Source organism: Artemia sp. Qi Xiang Cuo, chromosome 2 (genome assembly GCF_049724085.1).
Source record: "Artemia sp. Qi Xiang Cuo chromosome 2, ASM4972408v1, whole genome shotgun sequence".
Classification (NCBI taxonomy): Eukaryota; Metazoa; Arthropoda; class Branchiopoda; order Anostraca; family Artemiidae; genus Artemia; species Artemia sp. Qi Xiang Cuo.
The window spans coordinates 275561-299672 of record NC_142795.1 but is presented as its reverse complement, the minus strand read 5'-3'; the positions used below and the strand labels follow the sequence as shown (position 1 = coordinate 299672).

General features: G+C 36.2%; 1 protein-coding gene across 2 annotated transcripts in view; it reads left to right on the top strand.

Annotated features, from left to right (window-relative positions):
• Positions 1-483: 483 nt before the first annotated feature.
• Positions 484-24112, top strand: part of msk (importin-7 msk) — a 165854-nt gene continuing 142225 nt past the window's right edge. The window contains exons 1-2 of one of the 2 annotated variants that reach the window (XM_089098588.1): positions 484-531; positions 4375-4545. In XM_089098588.1, coding sequence (XP_088954714.1) covers positions 4456-4545 — 90 coding nt within the window. In that variant the 5' untranslated portion in view covers positions 484-531; positions 4375-4455. The remainder of the gene's footprint in view (positions 532-4374; positions 4546-24112) is intronic. The other variant, XM_089098583.1, reaches the window with a different exon arrangement.

Sequence of the window (24112 nt, the reverse complement as noted above, 5' to 3'; positions counted from 1 at the left end):
CAATTCAGGATGGAATCTTGACAAGGTTTTTAAATGAATAAAACTATGAGTATGGACTATCAAAAACTACACGATCTTATAACTTTGGTTCAAGGCTACCCCAGCTTGTATGATCCTGCGCACCCAGGCTATAAGAAAACCAAGAAAAACGGTGTTATTTGGCTCTCTATTGCTCGACAGCTTTCAGAAGAGGGGGTAAGAACATAAAACCCTTTTTGATGTTTTCATGATAGCTACAGGGGATATCCACCATATGGCTACCAATAAGTCCTTTCACCCCTTTGACTCTAGGTCACGCGGTTGCAATGACTTGAAATCTTTACCTTAAAACGCAGCGTTATTTTAGCCATAGTTCGAACAGAAACAGACGAATTTCCGCAATGCCTACATTCAATTACCTTCTCAGCATTAAGTGTCAATGTAGCCTTTTCGGTCTAATTTTACCTACTGCACAATGAAAACATCTGTTGGCAACTCTGCTTTCCACTTTGCTCACACAACATACACGTGAAAGAAATCTCTTTAAATTTAGTAAGTTAATTTGGCTTTCTAGGTTTATGTTATGTGTAATAAGACCAAACGTTTATTTTCTTGGGGGCTGTATCGAGACGTTGGGAGGAGTGGGCGATGCTAGAACGCAATTGCAACGGCAGGCCTAGTAGTCATTATTCATTATATTTGGAGAGCATTGAATAGGCTGGCAAATCAAATGATAGGGGGTAAAATATTTCAATTAAGAGAGTATTCAGATAGCTAAAAAATAAACTGGTAAAATTTTACCAAATCATATTATTGACTTACAAATAAAGTGAATATACCACTTGATGCCTTTTTATGCTCTTTTCGAATAAAATAATCATTTTGTCGGAATTGAATTTCAGACCCCACCCCTATTTATACCTATTCAGGGTATATATTTGCACATTAGGGGGGTGGGGGAAAGTTTAATCTTACCTCTCATTTTCGTCAGAAATAAAATTTACCTCCACCCCCTAATGTGCAAATATATAGCCTACCCTGAATTGGTATAAATAGGGGTGGGGTTAAAATTCATTTCCAACAAAAATCATTATTATATTTGGAAAGAGCATAAAAAAGGGCATCAAGGGGTATGTTTACTTTAGCTCCACTATACTTTACTCCCAACTCCTGCACCCCTAGTGTGCAAATAAATAGCCCAAAATATGTGGTTCCCATATGTTGTTTGGGTTCTTGATTTTTCACAGTTGATTCAATTGATGTCTAGGCTATACAGGTTGAAATAAGATTGATGCATAGGAAATATATGATTGAGGCTATATATTTACATATTAGGGAGGTTTGGGTTAAATTATAGTAGAGCTATAGTCAAAATGTGTTAGCTATAATTATTCAGATGAGGTTTAGGCTATATTCAGATCATTCAGGTAGCTAAGAAGTAAACTTACTTCTACAGTTAGAATTGCATCCTCAATCCAAATTTAACATTCATATGAGTCAGAAATGAACTTTACTTTCACCTGTAGGCTATATATTTTAACCAATTCAGGATAGCTTATATATTTACACATTAGTGAGGTGGGGTAAAGTTATTTTCTGATGCAAATGAGTGTTAAATTGGGATCCAAGATACAATTCTAACTATAGATGTAAGTTTGAACTTTACCAACAACAACCCCCCCCCTACTGTGCAAATATAAACCTGGAATTGGTATATATAGAGATGGGGATTGAGTTCAATGCCTATGCAAACGCATGTTAAATATGGAGTCAGGATGCAATTCTTACAATAGAGAGGTGTATTTCTTAGCTACCTGAATAGTCTGTTAATATAAACCTTACCCACATTATTCTCCATATTATGAAGTAAGAATTGTTTTCTTAACACCTTTCCTTCTTAACAACCCCAGTTCTTAATTTTAATCCCCCACTCCTGAATATACCAATACATAACCCAAATTAGCCCATATATTTCCCATGCATTTTTCTGTTTTTTGATATCACTCTTTTGGTCAAACAGATATAGCAACATCAACAAAATCAAAAAATGGAAAAATGCATAGGATATATGTAAATATGTGCATATTGGGGGGGATGAAGTGAAGTAAAAGGCTTTTAGGCCAGGCAGGATTTACTAATAGGAACTGGCCTAGGGGCACACAATGCCAAGGGATGCAAAAAAAGCACAGAGCAATTGTTTTTCTTAACAAGAACTGGACTGATGTGATTTATTATCAAAGTGTCACGTGCTATTTGCTGCTGTGGTGGCTTATAAACTGTCAGATGTCTCCCAAGAATTACAGCTAAGAGCTTGGTATCACATCTCTCTTGCCTTACTTTTGGCTCATCACTCATCAGTTGCCTTCTGTTCAGGGCTTCCACTATCCCTGAATTTTCATGGATTACCCTGAAATATGCTTGGACACCAAAATGCTTGGGCTTAGGGGAGTCAAATATTTAAATCTGGCCTTGCTTTTAAGAATAATATAATCAACTATATTAGGATTTTTAGAAGTTGTTTACAGAATTCTATAGTGTTTCCTTTGGTTAGGCCTGACTATAGACTAATATCAAGTGCAGTACTATTAGATTACTGTTTTAGTGTACAGTTGTATCAGTGTACAGTTGGGGCTGTTGAGGAGGAAACACTATAAAATCCCCTTAAAAAAACTTATAAAATTTGTAAAATACTTATATCCTACTTGCAAGTTCTTAACTTTGTTTCTCCTCCTATTGTGAAAATATATAGCTCAAATTATATATATCTCATACATTCTTTCATTTTTTGATTTTGTTGATGTTGCTTCCTTGCCATTAATCTATTTGAATGAAAGAGTAATGTAGTCAAGAAGTAGAACAATGTATAATTTGGGCTTATGTTTACAGATTAGAGAAGGGGTATGAGAGAAGTATTTTAGGATTTTTATAGTTGTCTTCAGAATTTTATAGTGTCCCTTCTTAACAGTCCTAACTGTACACTGATACTTTTCCAAGAATCATTGTTGCTTTTCTGACAATGCACTTCCTCCCTAATGGTCCAAGATATAGCCCTAGAAATAAATAAAAACAAACTTAAAGAGAATACTGAAATAATGGAATTCTTACTTTTCAATGTGCAGGATATTTGTCAATCAATTTGTAATGTTTTATCCTATGGTTATCCACTTTTGAAATCCTTTGAAATAGTATTTTATCTATATTTCATTTTAATTTAATAAAGCAAAACTAAATTTCATCAAGTTGAGACTACAGAAACCTGTTTCAACAAATAACCTATAATGTAAGCCTTTATCATGAGATTCACTGATTAAAAAATGTATTATTAGGGCTATATCTGGGACCATAAGGGGGGTAGGGTAAGATTCATCTTAAGAAAGGCAACCATGATATGTAGAAATAGCCTAAAATAAGGAATCTAATAGTTGTTCTGCTATTTTTGTTTGTTTAGCATTTTTCCTTCAGAATTGGTCAATTACTATATACTTACCCAGCAAATTAGCCAAGGAAGAACTAGATTTATCAACACTGGAATTATTTTAAAAATCATTCTAAAGTTAGTGATGGTTTAGTCACTATAGAAGTCTGCTTATGTTAGACCTAGTAAGGTGTTAGTTGGTTCTAAGACAAGACACTTCAGGTTGATGTAGCCTGATTAAATTTGGTAGAGTTTCAGATAAGGTTTTTTTGCTATCTTGAAAAGTAGGTGTGGTTGAGTTTGATTATTTAAGCAAAAATATTTGAGGGCTCAGTGGAAGACAGGGACCAAATTCCCTTGGTATCATCAGAATCTTCAGTCATATCAAAGCTATTTTTTTCGAAATTTAAGGAATGGTTTTACAAATCTTCCAAAAATTATTAATTGGGGCTGAACAAAGCTATGCAGCTAAAACACTTTTCTTGTGCCTCATTTGACATGTAGATCTTTCTGAAGATTTCTCTTCTATAATACAAAGATTCTCCTAGGTCATCACAGGTTAATGCCCCTTGGAGTGAAAGGGGTGGAGGTAGATACTTCAAGAGACCTTGCAAGGGTAATATTGAGTCTCTGGATCAATTCCTGAAAGTTTTATTCATCTAACTCAACTACTTTCTGAAATACCAAAAAGCCACTCAGGGTAAAAGTATACCCCCTTCCTTATGATGCCATATATAGCCCTAAGCTATAGACTAAACTTGTTGAAGTAAATTTATTTACTAGGCCACATTTGGTTCAGCCATCAGTACCATAGCTGTCAAACATGCTGGGAACTCCAACAGCTGTCTCTTACTTCAAAATTTAGAAAAATCCCATTTCTAGGCTTTCTTTTTCTATAACTCCAATGAATGAGTCCAGTGGATCAATTTGGTTAAGGGATGATTTTCTCAGTAATTTTTATTATAAAAACTTCATTTTAGCATCAAAAGCTTGTCAATCACCTGGTGTAGATACAAAGCCTTCCAAGTCATTTGAATTCCTTTCAACACAAAATCAGGAACATGGATCCAAGAAAGATTGCAGACTTGCTTAGAGGAACAGTAAACCCAAACCACATTGAGCGACAGCAGGCAGAAGAACAGTTGGCTCAGGTATTTATTATTTTTAGCCTCCTACTGTTTATGTGTGATTATCATAGGCAGTGCAATAGTGCTGCTTAAGTACAGAGTGTTGGAAAGGCTTGTGCCCTTTTTATAGCTGAGAGTGATTGGAAGGCAACTAACATCCCTTTCACACCCACCATTTCCCCAAACACATACAATCAAAATTTTGAGATAGCCATTTCGTTCAACATAGTTAAAAAATCTGGAAATTATGTCTTTGAGGAGGACACTCCCCCCAGAGCCCTCAGGCCAAGAGTTGTAATTTATGCCCTGGAGGCATATAAGGTTTTTTATAGAAAGTATTACTGAAAAACTTCAAAAAGGGCTTATTCAAATGGAGATCCAAAGGGCTAGTGCCTTTTTTTATAGTCAAAAGTGACTGGAGGGCAACTATCCCCCCTCTCTTGCCCACCATTTCCCCAAACACATCCAACATTTTTTTTGAGATATCCAGTTTGTTCAACATAGTTCAAAGTTTTGAAAATGAGGTCTTTGCGGATGATAACCCCCTCACAGCCCTCAGGGCAAGGGTTGTAAGTTATGTCCTGGGGGCATATAAAGTTTTTATAGAAAGTATTGTCATAGAAACTTCAAAAAGGGCTCATTTGATTGGAAATTGAAAGAGCTAGTGTCCTTTCTAATAGTCGAAAATGATTGGAGAGCAACTAAGTTATGCCCTGGAGGCATATAAGGTTTTTGATAGAAAGTATTGTTGTAAAAACTTCAAAAAGGGCTTATTCAAATGGAGATTCAAAGGGTTAGTGCCCTTTTTTATAGTCAAAAGTGATTGGAGGGCAACTATCCCCCCCTCTCTCTTGCCCACCATTTCCCCAAACACATGCAAATTTTTTTTGAGATATCCAGTTTGTTCAACATAGTTCAAAGTTTTGAAAATGAGGTCTTTGAGGATGACAACCCCCTCACAGCCCTCAGGGCAAGGGTTGTAAGTTATGTCCTGGGGGCATATAAGGTTTTTAGGGAGAACGTTATCATAGAAACTTCAAAAAGAGCTCATTTGATTGGAAATTGAAAGAGCCAGTGTCCTTTGTAATATTCAAAAATGATTGGAGAGCAACTAATCCCCCTCTCATGCCCACCATTTCCCCAAACACATCCAATCAAAATTTTGAGATAGCAATTTTCTTCAACGTAGTTGAAAGTTCTGGAATTTGTGTCTTTGAAGATGACACCTCCCCCCCAACAGCCCTCATGGCAAGGGTTGGAATTATGTCTTTGAGGATAACAAACCCCCCACATTCCTCAGGGCAAGGGTTGTAAGCTATGCCTTGGGGCTATTTAAGGTTTTTATAGATAGTGCTGTTGTAGAAACTTCAAAAAGGGCTCATTCAATTGGAAATTGAAAGGGCTAGTGCCCTTTTTAGTAGTCAAAAGTGATTGGAGGGCAACTAACCCCCCTCTCACACTCACCTTTTCTCCAAATATATCCAATCAAAATTTGAGATAGCCCTTTTGTTAATGTAGTTTAAAGTTCTGGAAATTAGGTCTTTAAGGATGACAACCCCATCATGACAACTCAGCCCTCAGGGCAAGGCTTGTAAGTTATGCCCTAGGGGCATATAAGGTTTTTATAGAAAGTGTTTTCATAAAAACTTCAAAAAGGGCTCATTTGATTGGAAATTGAAAGGGCTAGTGCTTTTTTTAATAGTTGAAAGGGATTGGAGGGCAACTCCCCCCTCTCATGCCCACCATTTCCGCAAATACATTCAATCAAAATTTTGAGATAGCCATTTTGTTCAATGTAGTTTAAAGTCCTGGAAACTAGGTCTTTGAGGATGACACCCCCCCCCCCCACAGCCCTCATGGCAAGGGTTGTAAGTTATTCCCTGGGTGCATATAAGATTTGTATAGATAGTAATGTTGTAAAAAATTCAAAAAGTGCTCATTTGACTGGAAATTGAAAGGGCTAGTGCCCCTTTTAAAAGTCAAAAGTGATTTGAGGGCAGGTAACCCACCTCTCACGCCCACCATTTCCCCAAAGACATCCAATCAAAATTTTGGGATAGCCATTTTGTTCAACGTAGTTGAAAGTTCTGGGAATTAGGTCTTTGAGGATGACAACCCCCCCCCTCCACAGCCCTCAGGGTATGTAAGTTATGCCCATATAAGGTTTTTATAGAAATGGTTGTTGTAGAAACTTAAAAAAGGACCATTCAGTTGTAAATTGAAAGGAGGGCAACTCTCACGCCCACCATTTCCCCAAACACATCCAATCAAAATTTTGCGATGGCCATTTTTTTCAACATAGTTTAAAGTTCTGGAAATTAGGCTTTTGAGAATGACCCCCCCCTCCCCCACAGCCCTCAGGACAAGGGTTGTAAATTATTCCCTGGGGGCATATTAGGTTTATATAGAAAGTGTTGTTGTAGAAACTTCAAAATGGGCTCATTCAATGGGAAAAGTGAAAGGGCTAAGTTGAAGATGACAATCCCCCCACAGCCCTCAGGGCAAGGGTTGGAAGTTATGCCCTGGGGGCATATAAGGTTTTTATAGAAAATGTTGTTGTAGAAACTTCAGAGAGGGCTCATTCGATCTGAAATTGAAAGGGCTAGTCAAAAACGATTAATGATGATAGCCATTTTTTCAACGTAGTTTAAAGGTCTGGAAATTAGGCCTTTGAGGATGACAGCCCCCCCCCCCCACTAGCCTCAGGGTAAGGTTTGTAAGCTATGCCCTTGGGGTATATAAGGTTTTTTTTTATAGAAAGTCCTGTTGTAGAAACTTCAAAAGGAGCTCATTCGGCTGGAAATTGAAAGGGCTAGTGCCCCTTTTAAAAGTCGAAAGGGATTGGAGGGCAGCTAACCCCCCTCTCACGCCCACCATTTCCCCAAAGGTATCCAATCAAAATTTTGGCATAGCCATTTTGTTCAATGTAGTTGAAAATTCTGGGAATTAGGTCTTTGAGGATGACAGCCCTCAGGGTATGTAAGTTATGCCCTGAGGACATATAAGGTTTTTATAGAAATGGTTGTTGTAGAAACTTAAAAAAGGACCATTCAATTGTAAATTGAAAGGTCTACTGCCCTTTTTGATAGTAGAAAATGACTGGAGGGCAACTCTCACGCCCACCATTTCCCCAAACACATCCAATCAAAATTTTGCGATAGCCATTTTTTTCAACGTAGTTTAAAGTTCTGGAAATTAGACCTTTGAGAATGACCCTCCCCCCACAGCCCTCAGGACAAGGGTTGTAAGTTATTCCCTGGGGGCATATAAGGTTTATATAGAAAGTGTTGTTGTAGAAACTTCAAAAAGGGCTCATTCAATGGGAAAAGTGAAAGGGCTAGTGCCCTTTTTAATAGTCAAAAGTGATTGGAGGGCACCTAACCTCCCTCTCACGCCCACCATTTCCCCAAACACATCCAACCAAAATTTTGAGATAGCAATTTTTTTTCAATGTAGTTGAAAGTTTTGGAATTTATGTCTTTCAGGATGACAATCCCCCCACAGCCCCCCTGCAAGGGTTTGAAGTTATGCCCTGGGGGCATATAAGGTTTTTATAGAAAATGTTGTTGTAGAAACTTCAAAAAGGGCTCATTCGATTGGAAATTGGAAGGGCTAGTGGCGTTTTTAATAGTAAAAAATGATTAATGATGATAGCCATTTTTTTCAACGTAGTTTAAAGTTATGGAAATTAGGCCTTTGAGGATGACACCTTCCCCCCTCACAACCCTCAGGGTAAGGGTTGTAAGGTATGCCCTTGGGGTATATAAAGATTTTATAGAAAGTGCTGTTGTAGAAACTTCAAAAGGGGCTCATTCGATTGGAAATTGAAAGGGCTAGTGCCCCTTTTAAAACTCGAAAGTGATTGGAGGGCAGCTAACCCCCCACTCACGTCCACCATTTCCCCAAAGACATCCAATCAAAATTTTGGTATAGCCATTTTGTTCAATGTAGTTGAAAGTTCTGGGAATTAGGTCTTTGAGGATGACAACCACCCCACAGCCCTCAGGGTATGTAAGTTATGCCCTGAGGACATATAAGGTTTTTATAGAAATGGTTGTTGTAGAAACTCAAAAAAGGGTCATTCAGTTGTAAATTGAAAGGGCTACTGCCCTTTTTAATAGTCGAAAATGATTGGAGGGCAACTCTTACGCCCATCATTTCCCCAAACACATCCAATCAAAATTTTGCGATAGCCATTTTTTTCAACGTAATTGAAAGTTCTGGAAATTAGGTATTTGAGAATGACACTCCCCCCACAGCCCTCAGGACAAGGGTTGTAAATTATGCCCTATGGGCATATAAGGTTTTTGTAGAAAGTATTGTTGTAGAAACTTCAGAAAGGGCTTATTTGATTGAAATTGGAAGGGCTAGTACCCTTTTTGATAGTTGAAAGGGATTGAAGGGTAATTAACCCCCCTCTCATGCTCACCATTTCCCTGAACACATTCAATCAAAATTTTGAGATAGCCATTTTGTTCAACATAGTTGAAGGTCCAGAAATTATTTTCTTTGTGGATAACAATCCCCTCACAACCCCCAGGGTAAATGTTGTAAATTATGCCCTGGGGGCATATAAGGTTTTTTATAGAAAATATTGTTTTAGATACTTCAAAAAGGGCTCATTCGATTGGAAATTGGAAGGGCTAGTGGCGTTTTTAAAAGTCAAAAATGATTAGTGATGGTATCCATTTTTTTCAACGTAGTTTAAATTTATGGAAATTAGGCCTTTTAGGATGACCCCCCCCCACAGCCCACAGGGTAAGGGTTGTAAGCTATGCCCTTGGGGTATTTAAGGTTTTTATAGAAAGCACTGTTGTAGAAACTTTAAAAGAGAATAATTCGATTGGAAATTGAAAGGGCTAGTGCTCTTTTAATTGTCGAAAGTGATTGAACCCCTCTCACGCCCACCATTTCCCCAAACACATCCAATCAAAATTTTGAGATAGTCATTTTGTTCAAAGTAGTTTAAAGTTCTGGAAATTAGGTCTTTGAGAATGAAATTCACCCCACAACCCTCAGGGCAAGGGTAGTAAATTATGCCCTATGGGCATATAAGGTTTTTGTAGAAAGTATTGTTGTAGAAACTTCAGAAAGGGCTTATTTGATTGAAATTGGAAGGGCTAGTACCCTTTTTGATAGTTGAAAGGGATTGGGGGGTAACTAACCCCCCTCGAACGCTCACCATTTCCCTGAACACATTCAATCAAAATTTTGAGATAGCCATTTTGTTCAACATAGTTGAAGGTCCAGAAATTATTTTCTTTGTGGATAACAAACCCCTCACAGCCCCCAAGGTAAATGTTGTAAATTCTGCCCTTGTCTTTTTCCCTGAAAAAGACTATGTCAATATAAAACGAACAGAAATTAATTTAAAAAACTTTCCACAAAACAAGTTTTTCAAAAAAAGTAGCCTAATGAACTCAATTAAACCAAAATTGAACCAAATAATCTATCAAGCATACAACTACCACAAATCAGTAACAATAAATGAATGAAACTCAAAACAAACAGAAATAAAAATAAATCACACAGTTAAACTCAAAACGAGCAGAAATTAATATCAGTAGGGTTCTAAACCCCTATGCTTTTTAAAAGCCAGAATATAATTTGTACTTAACTGAAAACAATTCTTTTAAATGTTTTCATTTTTAAAACTAAGAAATCGAAAATTAATTAAGATTTTAAGGAAGAAATATCAGCATATATGCACAATGCTGATTTTTTTCAGTAAAGTACGAATTATATTACCCCCTCCCCCTACAGCCTCCAGGGTATATAAGCTGTGCCCTGAGGGTATATAAGGTTTTTATAGAAATGGTTGTTGTAGAAACTTAAAAAAGTGTCATTCAATTGTAAATTGAAAGGGCTAGTGCCCTTTTTAATAGTAGAAACTGATGGGAGGGCAACTAACCCCCTCTCACGCCCACCATTTCCCCAAACACACCCAATCAAAATTTTGCGATAGCCATTTTTTTCAACGTAGTTTAAAGTTCTGGAACTTAGGCATTTGAGGATGACAATCCCCCCTCCCCCACAGCCCTCAGGACTAGGGTTGTAAGTTATTCCCTGGGGGCATATAAGGTTTATATAGAAAGTGTTGTTGTAGAAACTTCAAAAAGGGCTCATTCAATGGGAAAAGTGAAAGGGCTAGTGACCTTTTTAATAGTCAAAAGTGATTGGAGGGCACCTAACCTCCCTCTCACGCCCACCATTTCCCCAAACACATCCAACCAAAATTTTGAGATACCAAATTTTTTTTCTACGTAGTTGAAAGTTCTGGAAATTATTTTGAGATACCAAATTTTTTTCAACGTAGTTGAAAGTTCTGGAAATTATGTTCTAGAGGATGACAATCCCCCCACAGCCCTCAGGGCAAGGGTTTTAAGTTATGCCCTGGGGGCATATAAGGTTTTTATAGTATTGTTGTAGAAACTTCAAAAAGGGCTTATTCTATTGGAAATTGAAAGGGCTAGTGCCGTTTTTAATAGTCAAAAATGATTAATGATTGTAGCCATTTTTTTCAACGTAGTTTAAAGTTCTTGAAAGTAGGCCTTTGGGGATGACCCCCCTCCCCACAGCCCTCAGGGTAAGGTTTGTAAGCTATGCCCTTGGGGCATTTAAGGTTTTTATAGAAAGCACTGTTGTAGAAACTTTAAAAGGGGCTCATTCGATTGGAAATTGAAAGGGCTAGTGCCCTATTAATAGTCGAAAGTGATTGAACCCCTCTTACGCCCACCATTTCCCCAAACACATCCAATCAAAATTTTGAGATAGCCATTTTGTTCAATGTAGTTTAAAGTTCTGGAAATTAGGTCATTGAGGATGACAATCATCCCACAACTTGCCCCCAGGGCAAGGGTTGTAAGTTATTCCCTGGGGGCATATAAGGTTTTATATAGAAAGTGTTGTTGTAGAAACTTCAAAAAGGGCTCATTCAATGGGAAAAGTGAAAGGGCTAGTGCCCTTTTTAATAGTCAAAAGTGATTGGAGGGCACCTAACCCCCCTCTCACGCCCACCATTTTCACAAACACATCCAATCAAAATTTTGAGATACCAAATTTTTTTCAACGTAGTTGAAAGTTCTGGAAATTATGTTCTAGAGGATGACAATCCCCCCACAGCCCTAAGGGCAAGGGTTGGTAGTTATGCCCAGGGGGCATATATGGTCTTCATAGAAATTGTTGTTGTAGAAACTTCAAAAAGGGCTCATTCGATTGGAAATTGGAAGGGCTAGTGGCGTTTTTAATAGTCAAAAATGATTAATGATGATAGCCATTTTTTTTCAACGTAGTTTAAAGTTCTGGAAATTAGGCCTTTGAGGATGACAACCCCCCAGCCCTCAGGGTAAGGTTTGTAAGCTATGCCCTTGGGACATATAAGATTTTTATAGAAAGTGCTGTTGCAGAAACTTCAAAAGGGGCTCATTCGATTGGAAATTGAAAGGGCTAGTGCCTTTTCAATAGTCAAAAGTGATTGAACCCCTCTCACGCCCACCATTTCCCCAAACACATCCAGTCAGAATTTTGAGTTAGCGATTTTTTTCAACGTAGTTGAAAGTTCTGGAAATTATGTCTTAGAGGATGACAATCCCCCACAGCCCTCAGAACAAGGGTTTGAAGTTATGCCCTGGGGGTATATAAGGTTTTTTTTTTAATAGAAAATGGTGTTGTAGAAACTTCAAAAAGGGCTCATTCGATTGGAAATTGAAAGGGCTAGTGCCGTTTTTAATAGTAAAAAAAATTAATGTTGATAGTCATTTTTTTCAACGTAGTTTAAAGTTCTGGAAATTAGGCCTATGAGGATGACACCCCCCCCCCACAGCCCTCAGGGTTCACATCCAATCAAAATTTTGAGATAGTCATTTTGTTCAATGTAGTTTAAAGTTTTGGAAATTAGGTCTTTGAGGATGACAATCACCCCACAGCCCTCAGGGCAAGGGTTGTAAGCTATGCCCTAGGGGCATATAAGTTTTTTTAGAAAGTGTTGTTGTAGAAAGTGTTGTTGTAGAAACTTCAGAAAGGGCTTATTTGTTGTAGAAACTCCAAAAGGGGCTCATTCGATTGGAAATTGAAAGGGCTAGTGCCTTTTTAATAGTCAAAAGTGTTTGAACCCCTCTTACGCCTACCATTTCCCCAAACACATGCAGTCAAAATTTGAGATAACAATATTTTTCAACGTAGTTGAAAGTTCTGGAAATTATGTCTTAGAGGATGACAATCCTCCCACAGCCCTCAGGGCAAGGGTTTGAAGTTATGCCCTGGGGGTATATAAGGTTTTTTATAGAAAATGTTGTTTTAGAAACTTCAAAAAGGGCTCATTCGATTGGAAATTGAAAGGGCTAGTGCCGTTTTTAATAGTCAAAAATGATTAATGATGATAGCCATATTTTTCAACGTAGTTTAAAGTTCTTTAAAGTAGGGCTTTGAGGATGACACCCCCCCCCCATAGCTCTCAGGGTAAGGTTTGTAAGCTATGCCCTTGGGGTATATAAGGTTTTATAGAAAGCGCTGTTGTAGAAAGTTTAAAAGAAGCTCATTCGATTGGAAATTGAAAGGGCTAGTGCCTTTTTAATAGTCAAAAGTGATTGAACCCCTCTCACGCCCACCATTTCCCCAAACACATCCAATCAAAATTTTTAGATAGCAATTTTTTTCAACGTAGGTTAAAGTTCTGGAAATTAGGTCTTTGCGGATGACAATCCCCCCACAGCCCTCAGGGCAAGGGTTTGAAGTTATGCCCTGGGGGCATATAAGGTTTTTATAGAAAATGTTGTAGAAACTTCAAAAAGGGCTCATTCGATTGGAAATTGAAAGGGCTAGTGCTGTTTTTAATAGTCAAAAATGATTAATGATGATAGCCATTTTATTCAACGTAATTAAAATTTCTGGAAAGTAGGCCTTTGAGGATCGCTTCCCCCCCCCCACTGCCCTCAGGGTAAGGAAATTAACAAACCCCTCACGGCCCCTAGGGTAAATGTTATAAGTTCTGCCCTTGGGGCATATAAGGTTTTTATAGAAAGGGTTGTCGAAGAAACTTTAAAAACGGCTCATTCCATTGGGAATTGAAAGGGCTAGTGCCCTTTTTAATAGTCAAAAGCGACCAAAATAAGAGGCTCAGTCTTTTTCCCTGAAAAAGACTACGTCAATATAAAACGAACAAAAATTAATTAAAAAAACTTTTCCCACAAAATAAGTTTTTCAAAAAAAGTAAAGAACTCAATTAAACCAAAAATCTACCAAATCTACCAAACATACAACTACCACAAATCAGTATCAATAAATAAATGAAACTCAAAACAAACAGAAATTAAAATAAATCACAGAGTTAAACTCAAAACGAGCAGAAATTAATATGAGTAGGGTTCTAAACCTCTATGCTTTCTAAAAGCCAGAATATAATTTGTACTTAACTGAAAACATTTCTTTTAAATGTTTTCATTTTATAACTTTAAGAAATCGAAAATTAATTAAGATTTTAAGGCAGAAATATCAGCATATATGCACAATGCCCATTTTTTTTAAGTAGATTAATTTGAATTTTTTTCAGTAAAGTAGAAATTATATTCTGGCTTTTAGAAAGCATAGGTGCTTTAGAACACTACTCATATTAATTTCTGCTCGTTTTGAGTTTGACTCTGTTATTTATTTTAATTTCTGTTTGTTTTGGGTTTTATTTATTTAGTGATACTGATTTGTGGTAGTTGTATGGTTGGTTGATTATTTGATTCTATTTTTGTTCATTTTTGGTTTAATGGAGTTCTTCACTTTTTTTCGAAAAACTTGTTTTGTGGAAAAAGTTATTTTTAATTAGTTTGTTAAGTATTCACAGCTCCTTTCTGTCCAGTTTATTCCCTGTTCATTATTTTCACAGGGCAATGTAGGGGATGGAAGGTTTATGCTATGTAGGTACAAAGTGGGGTCATCTTGGACAGTAATTTTCCTACACAGCTGTTTGGGCTTGTCAAATTTACTTTATTCTTCTTATTCTTTAAAATGGCCTTTGGGTACTAACACATTTTTTACTATTCATTTTCATTAGCCTACATTACTTTTAGTTTAAAAAGCTTTAAAAAAGTTTTTTTTTTTACAGAAAATTAAAAGCCTTGTTCAAGCCTAAGACAAGCCAAAATAATGTCATCTAATGATTGAAACTTAAAACAAACACAAATTAGCAAACATGAATAAATGAAACCCCGAACAAGGTGACATTAAAACCAATAATCATCACCTAATATAAAGATCAAAGATGGTACTGAAAATGAACAAATAAATCCTAAAACTAACATAAATTTCAGTGAATAATCAAGTCAAGCTAAAGTAAATTTGGCTTAAATTTGAAGCTGATCAGTGTTGAAAGAAATTAATTTTTTTGGACTAAGAATAAATATAAGCACATATTTCTTCCAAAATTCACTATCCTTGTTAAAGCTCTCTTGGTGCAGTCTACTTATCCTGAAAGTTTCATGCCGATTGGAGAAAAACAGTGTTTGACCATATTGGGTTTTCAGAAACCAATACAACCCTTTTTCTCAAATGTTTGTTTAGGATCGTGTGGTTCCGATACTTGCTCTGAAAGTCTAAGCCAATCTGAGTAAACAACATTTGCTGGCCTGGTTTCCAATGTCACAAAGCAATACAACCTATCTTCAGAATAGTTTTGTAATTGGGGGGTTACCTGCCTTTGTCTACAAACCCTGTAAGTTACAATCTATCAAAGACAAAATGCCCAATGGTCTTATTGACCCAATAACTTTTGGATATAAGTTTCAAGCCGTCAAGTGATATTGTCTGATCTTTTTGGACAACACAATAGGATTCAAAAACGTTTTTGTACCTGTATCCCTTTCTCTAAACTTGATGTTTGAAGTCACCTTGCCGTGCCCAAGCAATCCCTAAAAGTTTTGACTTGATCCTCCCAGCCGTTCCCAATATACAACAGATGTGCTATTTTGATGGCCTTGATGAATATACTGTCTATTGATTAACCTCTCCTTCTACTCCACTATGATAAAATTTAAAGTTTACTCTGCTTATAGTGCCAAAACTTGTAGGTGTATTGATGTCAAACATTTACTTATCGCTACATCCCTTCCCTTTAGACCCCAAAGCCATGCTGAAAACTGGCGTCATATCGTTAATAATATTTTGGCGACCCGCTGCCAAAACCCCTTGGCACATCTCCATCATAATTGGTGGTGCTTGCCGGTGGAATTTCTAGCTATGAATTACTTTTTGAGATTATTTGTCAAAATAAGAGACAAATATAAGGCTCAATCCAGTATTTAAAGGTACATTCAAATTTTTTGGATCTCCCTAAAATATTTCTGAATTTACTAGTCTACTGCGTACTTTTTATTTAAAATTTTTACTTTATTAACTTTTTAAACAATTTTTGACAGTTTAACTTGCTTAACAAGGGATGTTCTCATAGTGACAGCCGTGCTTCTGGACTTGAAAATATTCAAGATTATTGAAATTGATGAACATCTGAACCTTCTAGATGTTCCACGGACAAGAAGGGGAGTTTTTACTCAAAACGGTCAGCATTCGAGTGCTAGACACTGACATAAGGCAGATTATCACATCGCGTGTGAACCGAACTTGTTGAATCAACACTCCAGGTCCAGCGGCGGTTCTGGCCTCTTGTAACCCCTTGTATCCCAAAAATTTGCTGGCCAAATTTTAACAAAATTTTTCATTTATTTAAACCTAACTTTTCCTATTTTATGTTTGAAAAGATATAAGAAAAATGATAGTTTTGGATTCGATTTGCTCATACTCACAGCCAACTGCACCCTCTGTTTTATTTTAATAAATGGATTTCAAAATTAAAAAATAGTTATAACCACTAGATTATTTTTTTTAGAATTTTGCGCTCCTAAAATTTATGTGACGGGGCAACTCCACTCTCTATCGCTCCCTTCTAAAATCCCCTATGTATACACCCCTCCACTTCAACTTGTGACGAATATACCCGTATTTTTGTTCGACTAGTGTGTGATATGTATAGGCTAACAAGAGGAATGGTTAAGGTAGCAGGGAAAGGGTTTTTGGATTTATTTAGTTGCGAGGAAGGAGTTAAACAGGGTAGCACCTTGTCACCGAGGCTATTTTGTTTATATATTAATGATATTGTTGAGTTTTTTGAGGAAAAATGGGAGCCAACAGTGAGTTTAGGAAATTTAGTTTTGTCTCTGTTGTTATTCGCGGATGATGCGGCGCTGATAGCTATAAGCGCCGAAGATTTGCAAATATTGTTGAACATATTAGATGTTTATTTGGAAAACAATAAAATGAGATTAAATATCCAAAAGACTGAAATTGTATTTTTTTGGGACACATTAAAATAATGGTAAATTTTTATTTAAGGGTATTGAGTTGAAAAAAAGTACAACTTTTAAGTATTTAGGGTTTGTATTAAATAATAAAGGAAATTGGAAGGATCATGTGAAAGAAATGGTGGGTAGAGGTAAAGCGGTTTCTTCAGCAGTTTTAAGGATTTCAGCTTTAAATGAAATTAAAAATATTAAAATGCATAAGTATTTATTTCAATCGAAAATTCGCCCTACTATTCATTATTATGTGGACCTTTGAGGATATGAGGTGATCCCGCAATTCGAAATGGTTCAATTACAATATTATAAAAGATTGGTTAGGGTACATGCTACAACTCATACACAGGCTCTTAAGGGAGACCTAGGTTTTGTTTTCGCTGCATAAAGAAAGGTTACTACAATTTGTAAAATTTTGGCTGAAAATTAGGCTATCCAACTACCAGATGAGAGTCTTATGGAAGCCGCATATTTTGAATTATTGCAGCAAGGTAGAAAAAGATCGTGGCCGTTCCATGTTAAAGCCCTCCTTGATAAAGCCGGACTTTCACGCGGTTGGAATGAAGATTTTGGTCCAACAGGCGATCCAGAGGAAATTTATCGGAAGGTAAAACATGTTAAGGAGGATCAAGAGATCCAACTCTGGCATGAACAGATTCGAAAATCTGAAACCTTGCGCCAATATTCTAAGATAAAAGAGTCTTTTGGATTAGAATATTATTTTAAGCTGCATTTGCAACCGGAAAACTTGCGTCTGTTGTTCCGGGTCCTAGTGAATGGTTTGCCCTTAAAAAGTAGATAAAAAGTATTTGAAAGAAATGCTCAGGGCCCAAGATCATGTTATACTTGATCTTTATGTGGAATGGAGGAAGAAAATTTGCTCCATTTTTTTTTACGGTGTGCCAGGGCTTTCAGATTTGAGATTGAAGTATTTAGATGATGGGGAAGTGTTTTTTCCTTGGATTCTTAAATCTTCATCCCGGGAGACGATTATAGCAGTGACTGGATTTATAAAAGAGGGTTTAAAAAGATGCAAATATTGGGTTTAAGGTTTTGTTTGTTGTTAGTAGTTATACCATTTATTTAAGTGTAAACTGGCTGTTGTGTTATATAATCATTGTAATGTTTGTCTATGGCCTAGCGGCTGAATAAATTATCTATCTATCTATGTATACTAATTTTGCGAGAATTCCTTTCGTACAAAAAGGAAAGGGCCTCCTAAGAGGCTGTAATCTTTGGCACTGTCATTTGATCAGCTAACTCAAACAATTGTGTGAATGTGCGAGTTCTCTCTAAAAAGCAACAGGTCTAAATCTCCTTATGATCACATTAAAAAAAATATCTGCTTGATCTGGTCAGGGCGGTGGTGAGGCAAAAAAGAATAAAAATGATGATCTGATTTGGTGTCAACTAGATTTATATCTGAGCTTGGCGCACGCCAGGATATCAAAAGCTTCTGTCCTGGTTGATGTAATCAATCTGACCCTTGCCTTCTGGAAAAGATAACTGACTAAGCTGCTATGAATTCAGCTTTAGTAAGAAAAGGTTTGTCAATGCAAGAAATGAGTGCGGCCCCGGAAAGAGTTTTCTGTGGTGCAAGACAATGATGCAGGTACGCTATTTGGATATCCCGGGTCAATATGGTTTCTTTTCGTCTGCATTGCTATTTCACAAGGAATATATTCTAATCAAACAGGCACTTGTATTGCCAAAAATTTTATTGGGGATATAAGTCTTGAACCCGATCTCTCTGCCTCCTCTCACCTAGTCAATATATTCTAATGGGGGGGGGGGGGTTTAATAAAAATAATTTGTTCTTATATCTTCTGATGTTTCCTAATACGGAAATTCCAATTAATAATTCAATGGGGAAATTTAGTCAAGCTCTTGGCTGACGGTTCGCGAGTGGCTTACCTGAGTGGAGGCGGAACTTCTAGAGTGGAGAGCTTAAACTAGTAGTACAAATAGGGAGCTTATATTAACTGCCAGACTGAGTCAAAATCAGACTGAGAAGTTTCAGTTTCCCTTAGGAGCAAGTGGAGCCACAAGGACTAACAGACTTGAGAAATATTAACATAAAGAGAATAAAATAAGAAAGTATTGTGTTTATTTTTAGTCACATAATCTTCGCAGAATTCGGTGATAACGACACACATGCAATACAAGACACTAATACAAAATTGTCATCTGGAGCGATGCAACGCAAAAGTTAATGCACTGATAAAAAGTTTTCTCAAAAGTTTATTTTGAATAGATTGCAAATAATCTCACATAGCACAAATCATATGAAATTCATAGTAGTCTCTCCTAGGTTAGACTGAGACAAGACCGAAATTAAGACTCCAATAAGACTCCAAAATAAGACTGACACAAAATTGCTAAGTTCTAGCTATATACTTTTCCCAATTTCGCTAGAGGTTACGTCCGGGCGTTACTCACAAGTATATTTTACAAAATCTATTGGTTCTACTATATGGCCTATGTTACTATTGGGTAATGATGAACCAATGAGCTACTTGGGTTTAATTAAGATTTATAACTTTTAAGATATCACTTTGGAATTCTTCAGAACAAACAAAGTTATACACTGTATCTTTTTGCTTGTAAGGTGTCACTTATTTCCTGGAAGGCTGATGATTTATTACTGTGAAAATTCTGAAAGGACAATAGGATTTAATTACATTGAGATGTTTATTCTGATATTTTCAGAACGAATAAAGTTTTACACTGTAGCTTTTTGCTAATGAGGATAATAAATCTTAAAGGACAATAGGATTTAATTACATTGAGATGTTTATCCTGATATTTTCAGAACGAACAAAGTTTTACACTGTAGCTTTTTGCTAATGAGGATAATAAATTCTACTATCTCTTGATGGTTTGGTATTTCAAGCTCTTGAGATTTAAATTACATTGTTAGTCGCCTGTCATATAAAATTTGGTCAAACTGATATTTATTGCATACATTGGCCACACAAAGATCGATTTATTTATTAGATTTTCTGTGGGAAAGATTATTACAATGTATGTTTAAATTAGATACATTTGTTTCACTATGTTAAATTGGACGTTTGAGTCTTGCTCGATCTGTAGGTCATTTGAATTCTTCAAGTTCATATTTTGGGTGGTTTTACTTTTACTTGGGTAACTTTAGTTGGAAAATTTTTAGATTTTTGAAAATTGATCCCATTACATATCATCCTTCCCATTCTTAACGATGTCCTCATCGTTGTGTTATCCTACTCCTTCTACTCTTTTAAATTGTTATCATTCTTTAAAAGAATTTAACTTGGTACTTATTACTTGAATTAACTCAGCTTAGGTAAATTGTCCAAAAAAAAATTTCATATTCCCGATTGCTTTATGAGATTACATATATAACAACATTACTTTAAAGTCCATCACCTACTCACTCTATTTGGTGAAAGGGCCAACGAGTTTCTATTGACTAACACATTAGGTTATATGATTACATAATGATTATAATTTCCTCCACCTAACACTAAGATTACCTTCACCTGATACGTTTATTTTATCACTGAAAATGGTATATGTTTGCCTTTTCTAAAACTTGACTATACTTCCACTTGACGTTATAATGATACGATTATATTATTATTCCTTCACCTAATATTAAAATTCCTTCAACTGATATGATAATACTTCTACATGGTTTCAACTAATTAAGTTCTGTTTTTGTAATTGCTTTATTACTTAGCGTGGTATATTTTCGCTACTTCTAATTCTAGTTTATACTTTCACCTGACACTATATTGGTATGATAAGTATCTGACTTCATAAGCACGTAACTACATCTAAATTTTTAACACACTAAAATTAAAATAATTTCCGAGAAAAAGTTTGACACATTAATGGATTATAAGTTTAATGTCTGATTGCAACACTGAGCTTATGTAATTTACACTTATTTTCATTTGTTTTATGAAAAGTTTCTCTATGTTCACTAAAGTTATAAGCTAGATACATAAGATTTCACACTTACTTCATCATTCTACGTGTCTATAATACTCACATACGTTGTCACTTAATTTTTGGCTTCCGTTGAACTAATTATTGTGTCGGCTAATTGTTTATGGTTTGTCTTCATGATGTTTCATCTTTTTGGCACTTGTTGCTTGGGATAAGCGTTTACATTGTTCATAAGTATGACTGTTGCACAAGATTGTCTCTGCATGGTTTTTCCTGTCAAATACGAGGGGTTGATGTCACAGGGATGTTGAAATGTCTATTAGGTACATAACTTTTGGGGAATTGATTACATGAAATGGGTATCTTGATCGCTGGGCCGGGTATCTCTTCTTGGAACTTTTTATCCTCGGGAAAATCTAATGCACGTACAGTCTGTGTTTTCCGTAAATTGTTCACGTTCAGTCCTTCCTATATTGTATACTAGGTACATAACTCTTGGGGAATTGATTACATGAAATGGGTATCTTGATACTTTGTTACAAGTTCTTGAACACTTTTATCCTCGGGAAAATCTACTACTCGTACAGTCTGTGTTTCCCGTAAATTGTTTACGTTCAGTCCATCTTTCATTTGGACTTTGGGCTGTGTTACTACATTTAACGTTATCTATGTCAGGATCAAAACTTGATCTAAGGGTCTTGGCTCGACGCATTGTCTTTGATTCCCGGTTAAATAATACACAATCATTGAGGGCTTAATATGGAGATTGAAACAATAATAACTGGTTGGTTCTCTTCTCTGAACACTTCATTTTGGGAAAAAATCTTTGCACGTACAGTTTATATTTCCCATTAAATTGATTATGTTTGGTTCTTCTTCTTATGGAGGATGGTTTGGTTTTGCGACATCTAATAATGATTGGATAGAGTCAAAACTTAAACTTTTGATCCTTGTTCAACTTATTGTCTTTGATCTTTGGCTTAATATATAGTCTTTGAGGGATTGACTCTAGGTTTATTCTTGGTACTCCAAACATTTAATCTTAAGGACCTTGCCGTCTAAGGATAGTTATTTGACGGGTACTTATGCAGTTTTACGACATGACTGGTCGATATTGTTTGGAATCGTGTTACCTGGTACTAGGTTTGGGTGACTTGGATTGTTATCAGGATATTGTCTTCAGGGATTTCCTTGGTGAGTACTTGTCGGTGGTTGATGAATGATGAAAGTAGATGCTACTGGGTTGTATCCGTGTTGCCTGCTGGTACACCAATAATTAATTTGCACTGGTTACTCTGCTTCCTAGAATATAAATACCTGGGCAGAATCATATGCTCCTTATAATTACACAGGTTAAAACACATATAACAACAATAATACTCAATTTATATAACATTATACGGGGACTATTGTTTTAAATAATAGTCGCGAATAGTCGTACTAATAATTTTAGTTTTTATATGGATACGGTTAAATTCAAAGACAAGACGAGTAAAAACCATCTTCATGCTTTTACATGCATATTGCAATAATACTAGTTTACTATGCTAAGTTGCTTATCTCGTATCAACCTAAGCAATCATAAGAAAAATGATCATGTTTGCGAAAAATAACACAATATAAGATTTTCAAGATTTGGTGATTATATATATACACGTATATATGTGCATTTGACACATGTTCAATATTCAATACATTTTTAAATGTTATTCAACACTCATCTACTTTAGCATTTACCTTTCTACTATATAACTAAATGCGAGGTAGGTTATAGGGTTTTATGAGAGGTCTTGATTTACTATAAATTTTCAAGCCTTTATTGTTTACGCGCGTCCATGCTGCTTAAAAATATATTTTTGCAGCTGCATGGGTTTGCACAAAAAAGAATAAGTGGAAATTTGGGACTGGACATGGCACGAATGAGGACCTCTACTCCCATTCGCTCGATCATGTCCTCCCTTACTTTTTTTGCTTAGGGTTTATTAGGGAGTTCCGGGTTTAGGTTCTGCGTCTCATTTGGCTCAATGTGATCTTTCTTCGGGTCCTGTCTCCGTGGTCTCATAATTTTTTCATAAATTGTATCAACAAAATCCTCATGGTTGGGGGGAATAAATGAGCCCCAATATCGTAAACGACTAAATATTCCACTTGAAATGAGCTGAAGACGCTCCACATTGGTTTTTCGTATCTAATAATCTCCGGTCTCCTTGTGAATAGGAGAATTCATATTTCTCATGCATTATGACTATTTTGGGGGTAGTTCCCATGCTTAGGTATGACTCCCTGCTTTATGACGTCTTCGGCCACTGCATGAACAATGAAAATTATGATGGCATCCGTTAATCGCACCTTCCTGTCTAATTCTAAAATTAATATGTGTTAATTTATCTTGCAATGTAATCTATTCCTAATTTTTTGATTTTATTCTTTTGGGTTTTGAATATAGATTGTATTATTACGCGAACAGCTAATATTGTTAGCCACATGGTTTCTACATATATTGAAGGTACTAATCCTTTCTCGTATTGTATTTTATTCCCGATTTCCCTGTTACGGATCGATATTTTGGTTTATTTGCCAACCGTATTCTGAAACTATACGATTTTTCGTCATATTTTCTCAAATCGTATTTGACGTTCCATTTATTCGCGAAGATTTCTTCCCCTGATTTGCTCACAATGATCATTGCCTCTGAGTATATGACATTTTCTTTGGCGTGCTTTATACATATGAACTTCGTATCTATAATTGCTTTGGCCATTCCTTTATTTGGTCCTTTCAGAACATTTCAGAACAATGACCAAAAGGAGGTAGTTTCTATTGACTTTTGTGTAGTTACTTTTTTTTCAAAATTAGTTACAATCTTGGTACACTCTAGGTCGAGGTCAAACTACCTTTTCACCGGTATTTCCTCAATACATCGGGTACTTATTCGTTCGACCGTAATTCGAGTCATCTAAAGCTCCATATTAACCAATAATGAATATTTATCTTGGGTGGAAAACACGGTAACTTCAGGTCGAGATTGAACTACTTTTTCACTGGTGCCTCCTTGCACCTGGCTATTTGTGTGTTCGAACATAATTGCTTCCCTAAAGTTCCGTACTCTAGTTTAACGACTTTGCGGTCGCTTTATAGGTTTAAAAGAATGGAGACTTTCGAGAAACTACCTTTTTTGTCAATATATTGATAATGTACTTAGATCTCGTGGTATTTACTCTAATTCATAGTTCCATGAATCTTAATACAATACTGGTCTATAATGCTCCCCTTTTTTTTTATTGTGATAATAATCGATTTTCATAGTTATAACACTTCAGGTAATATTA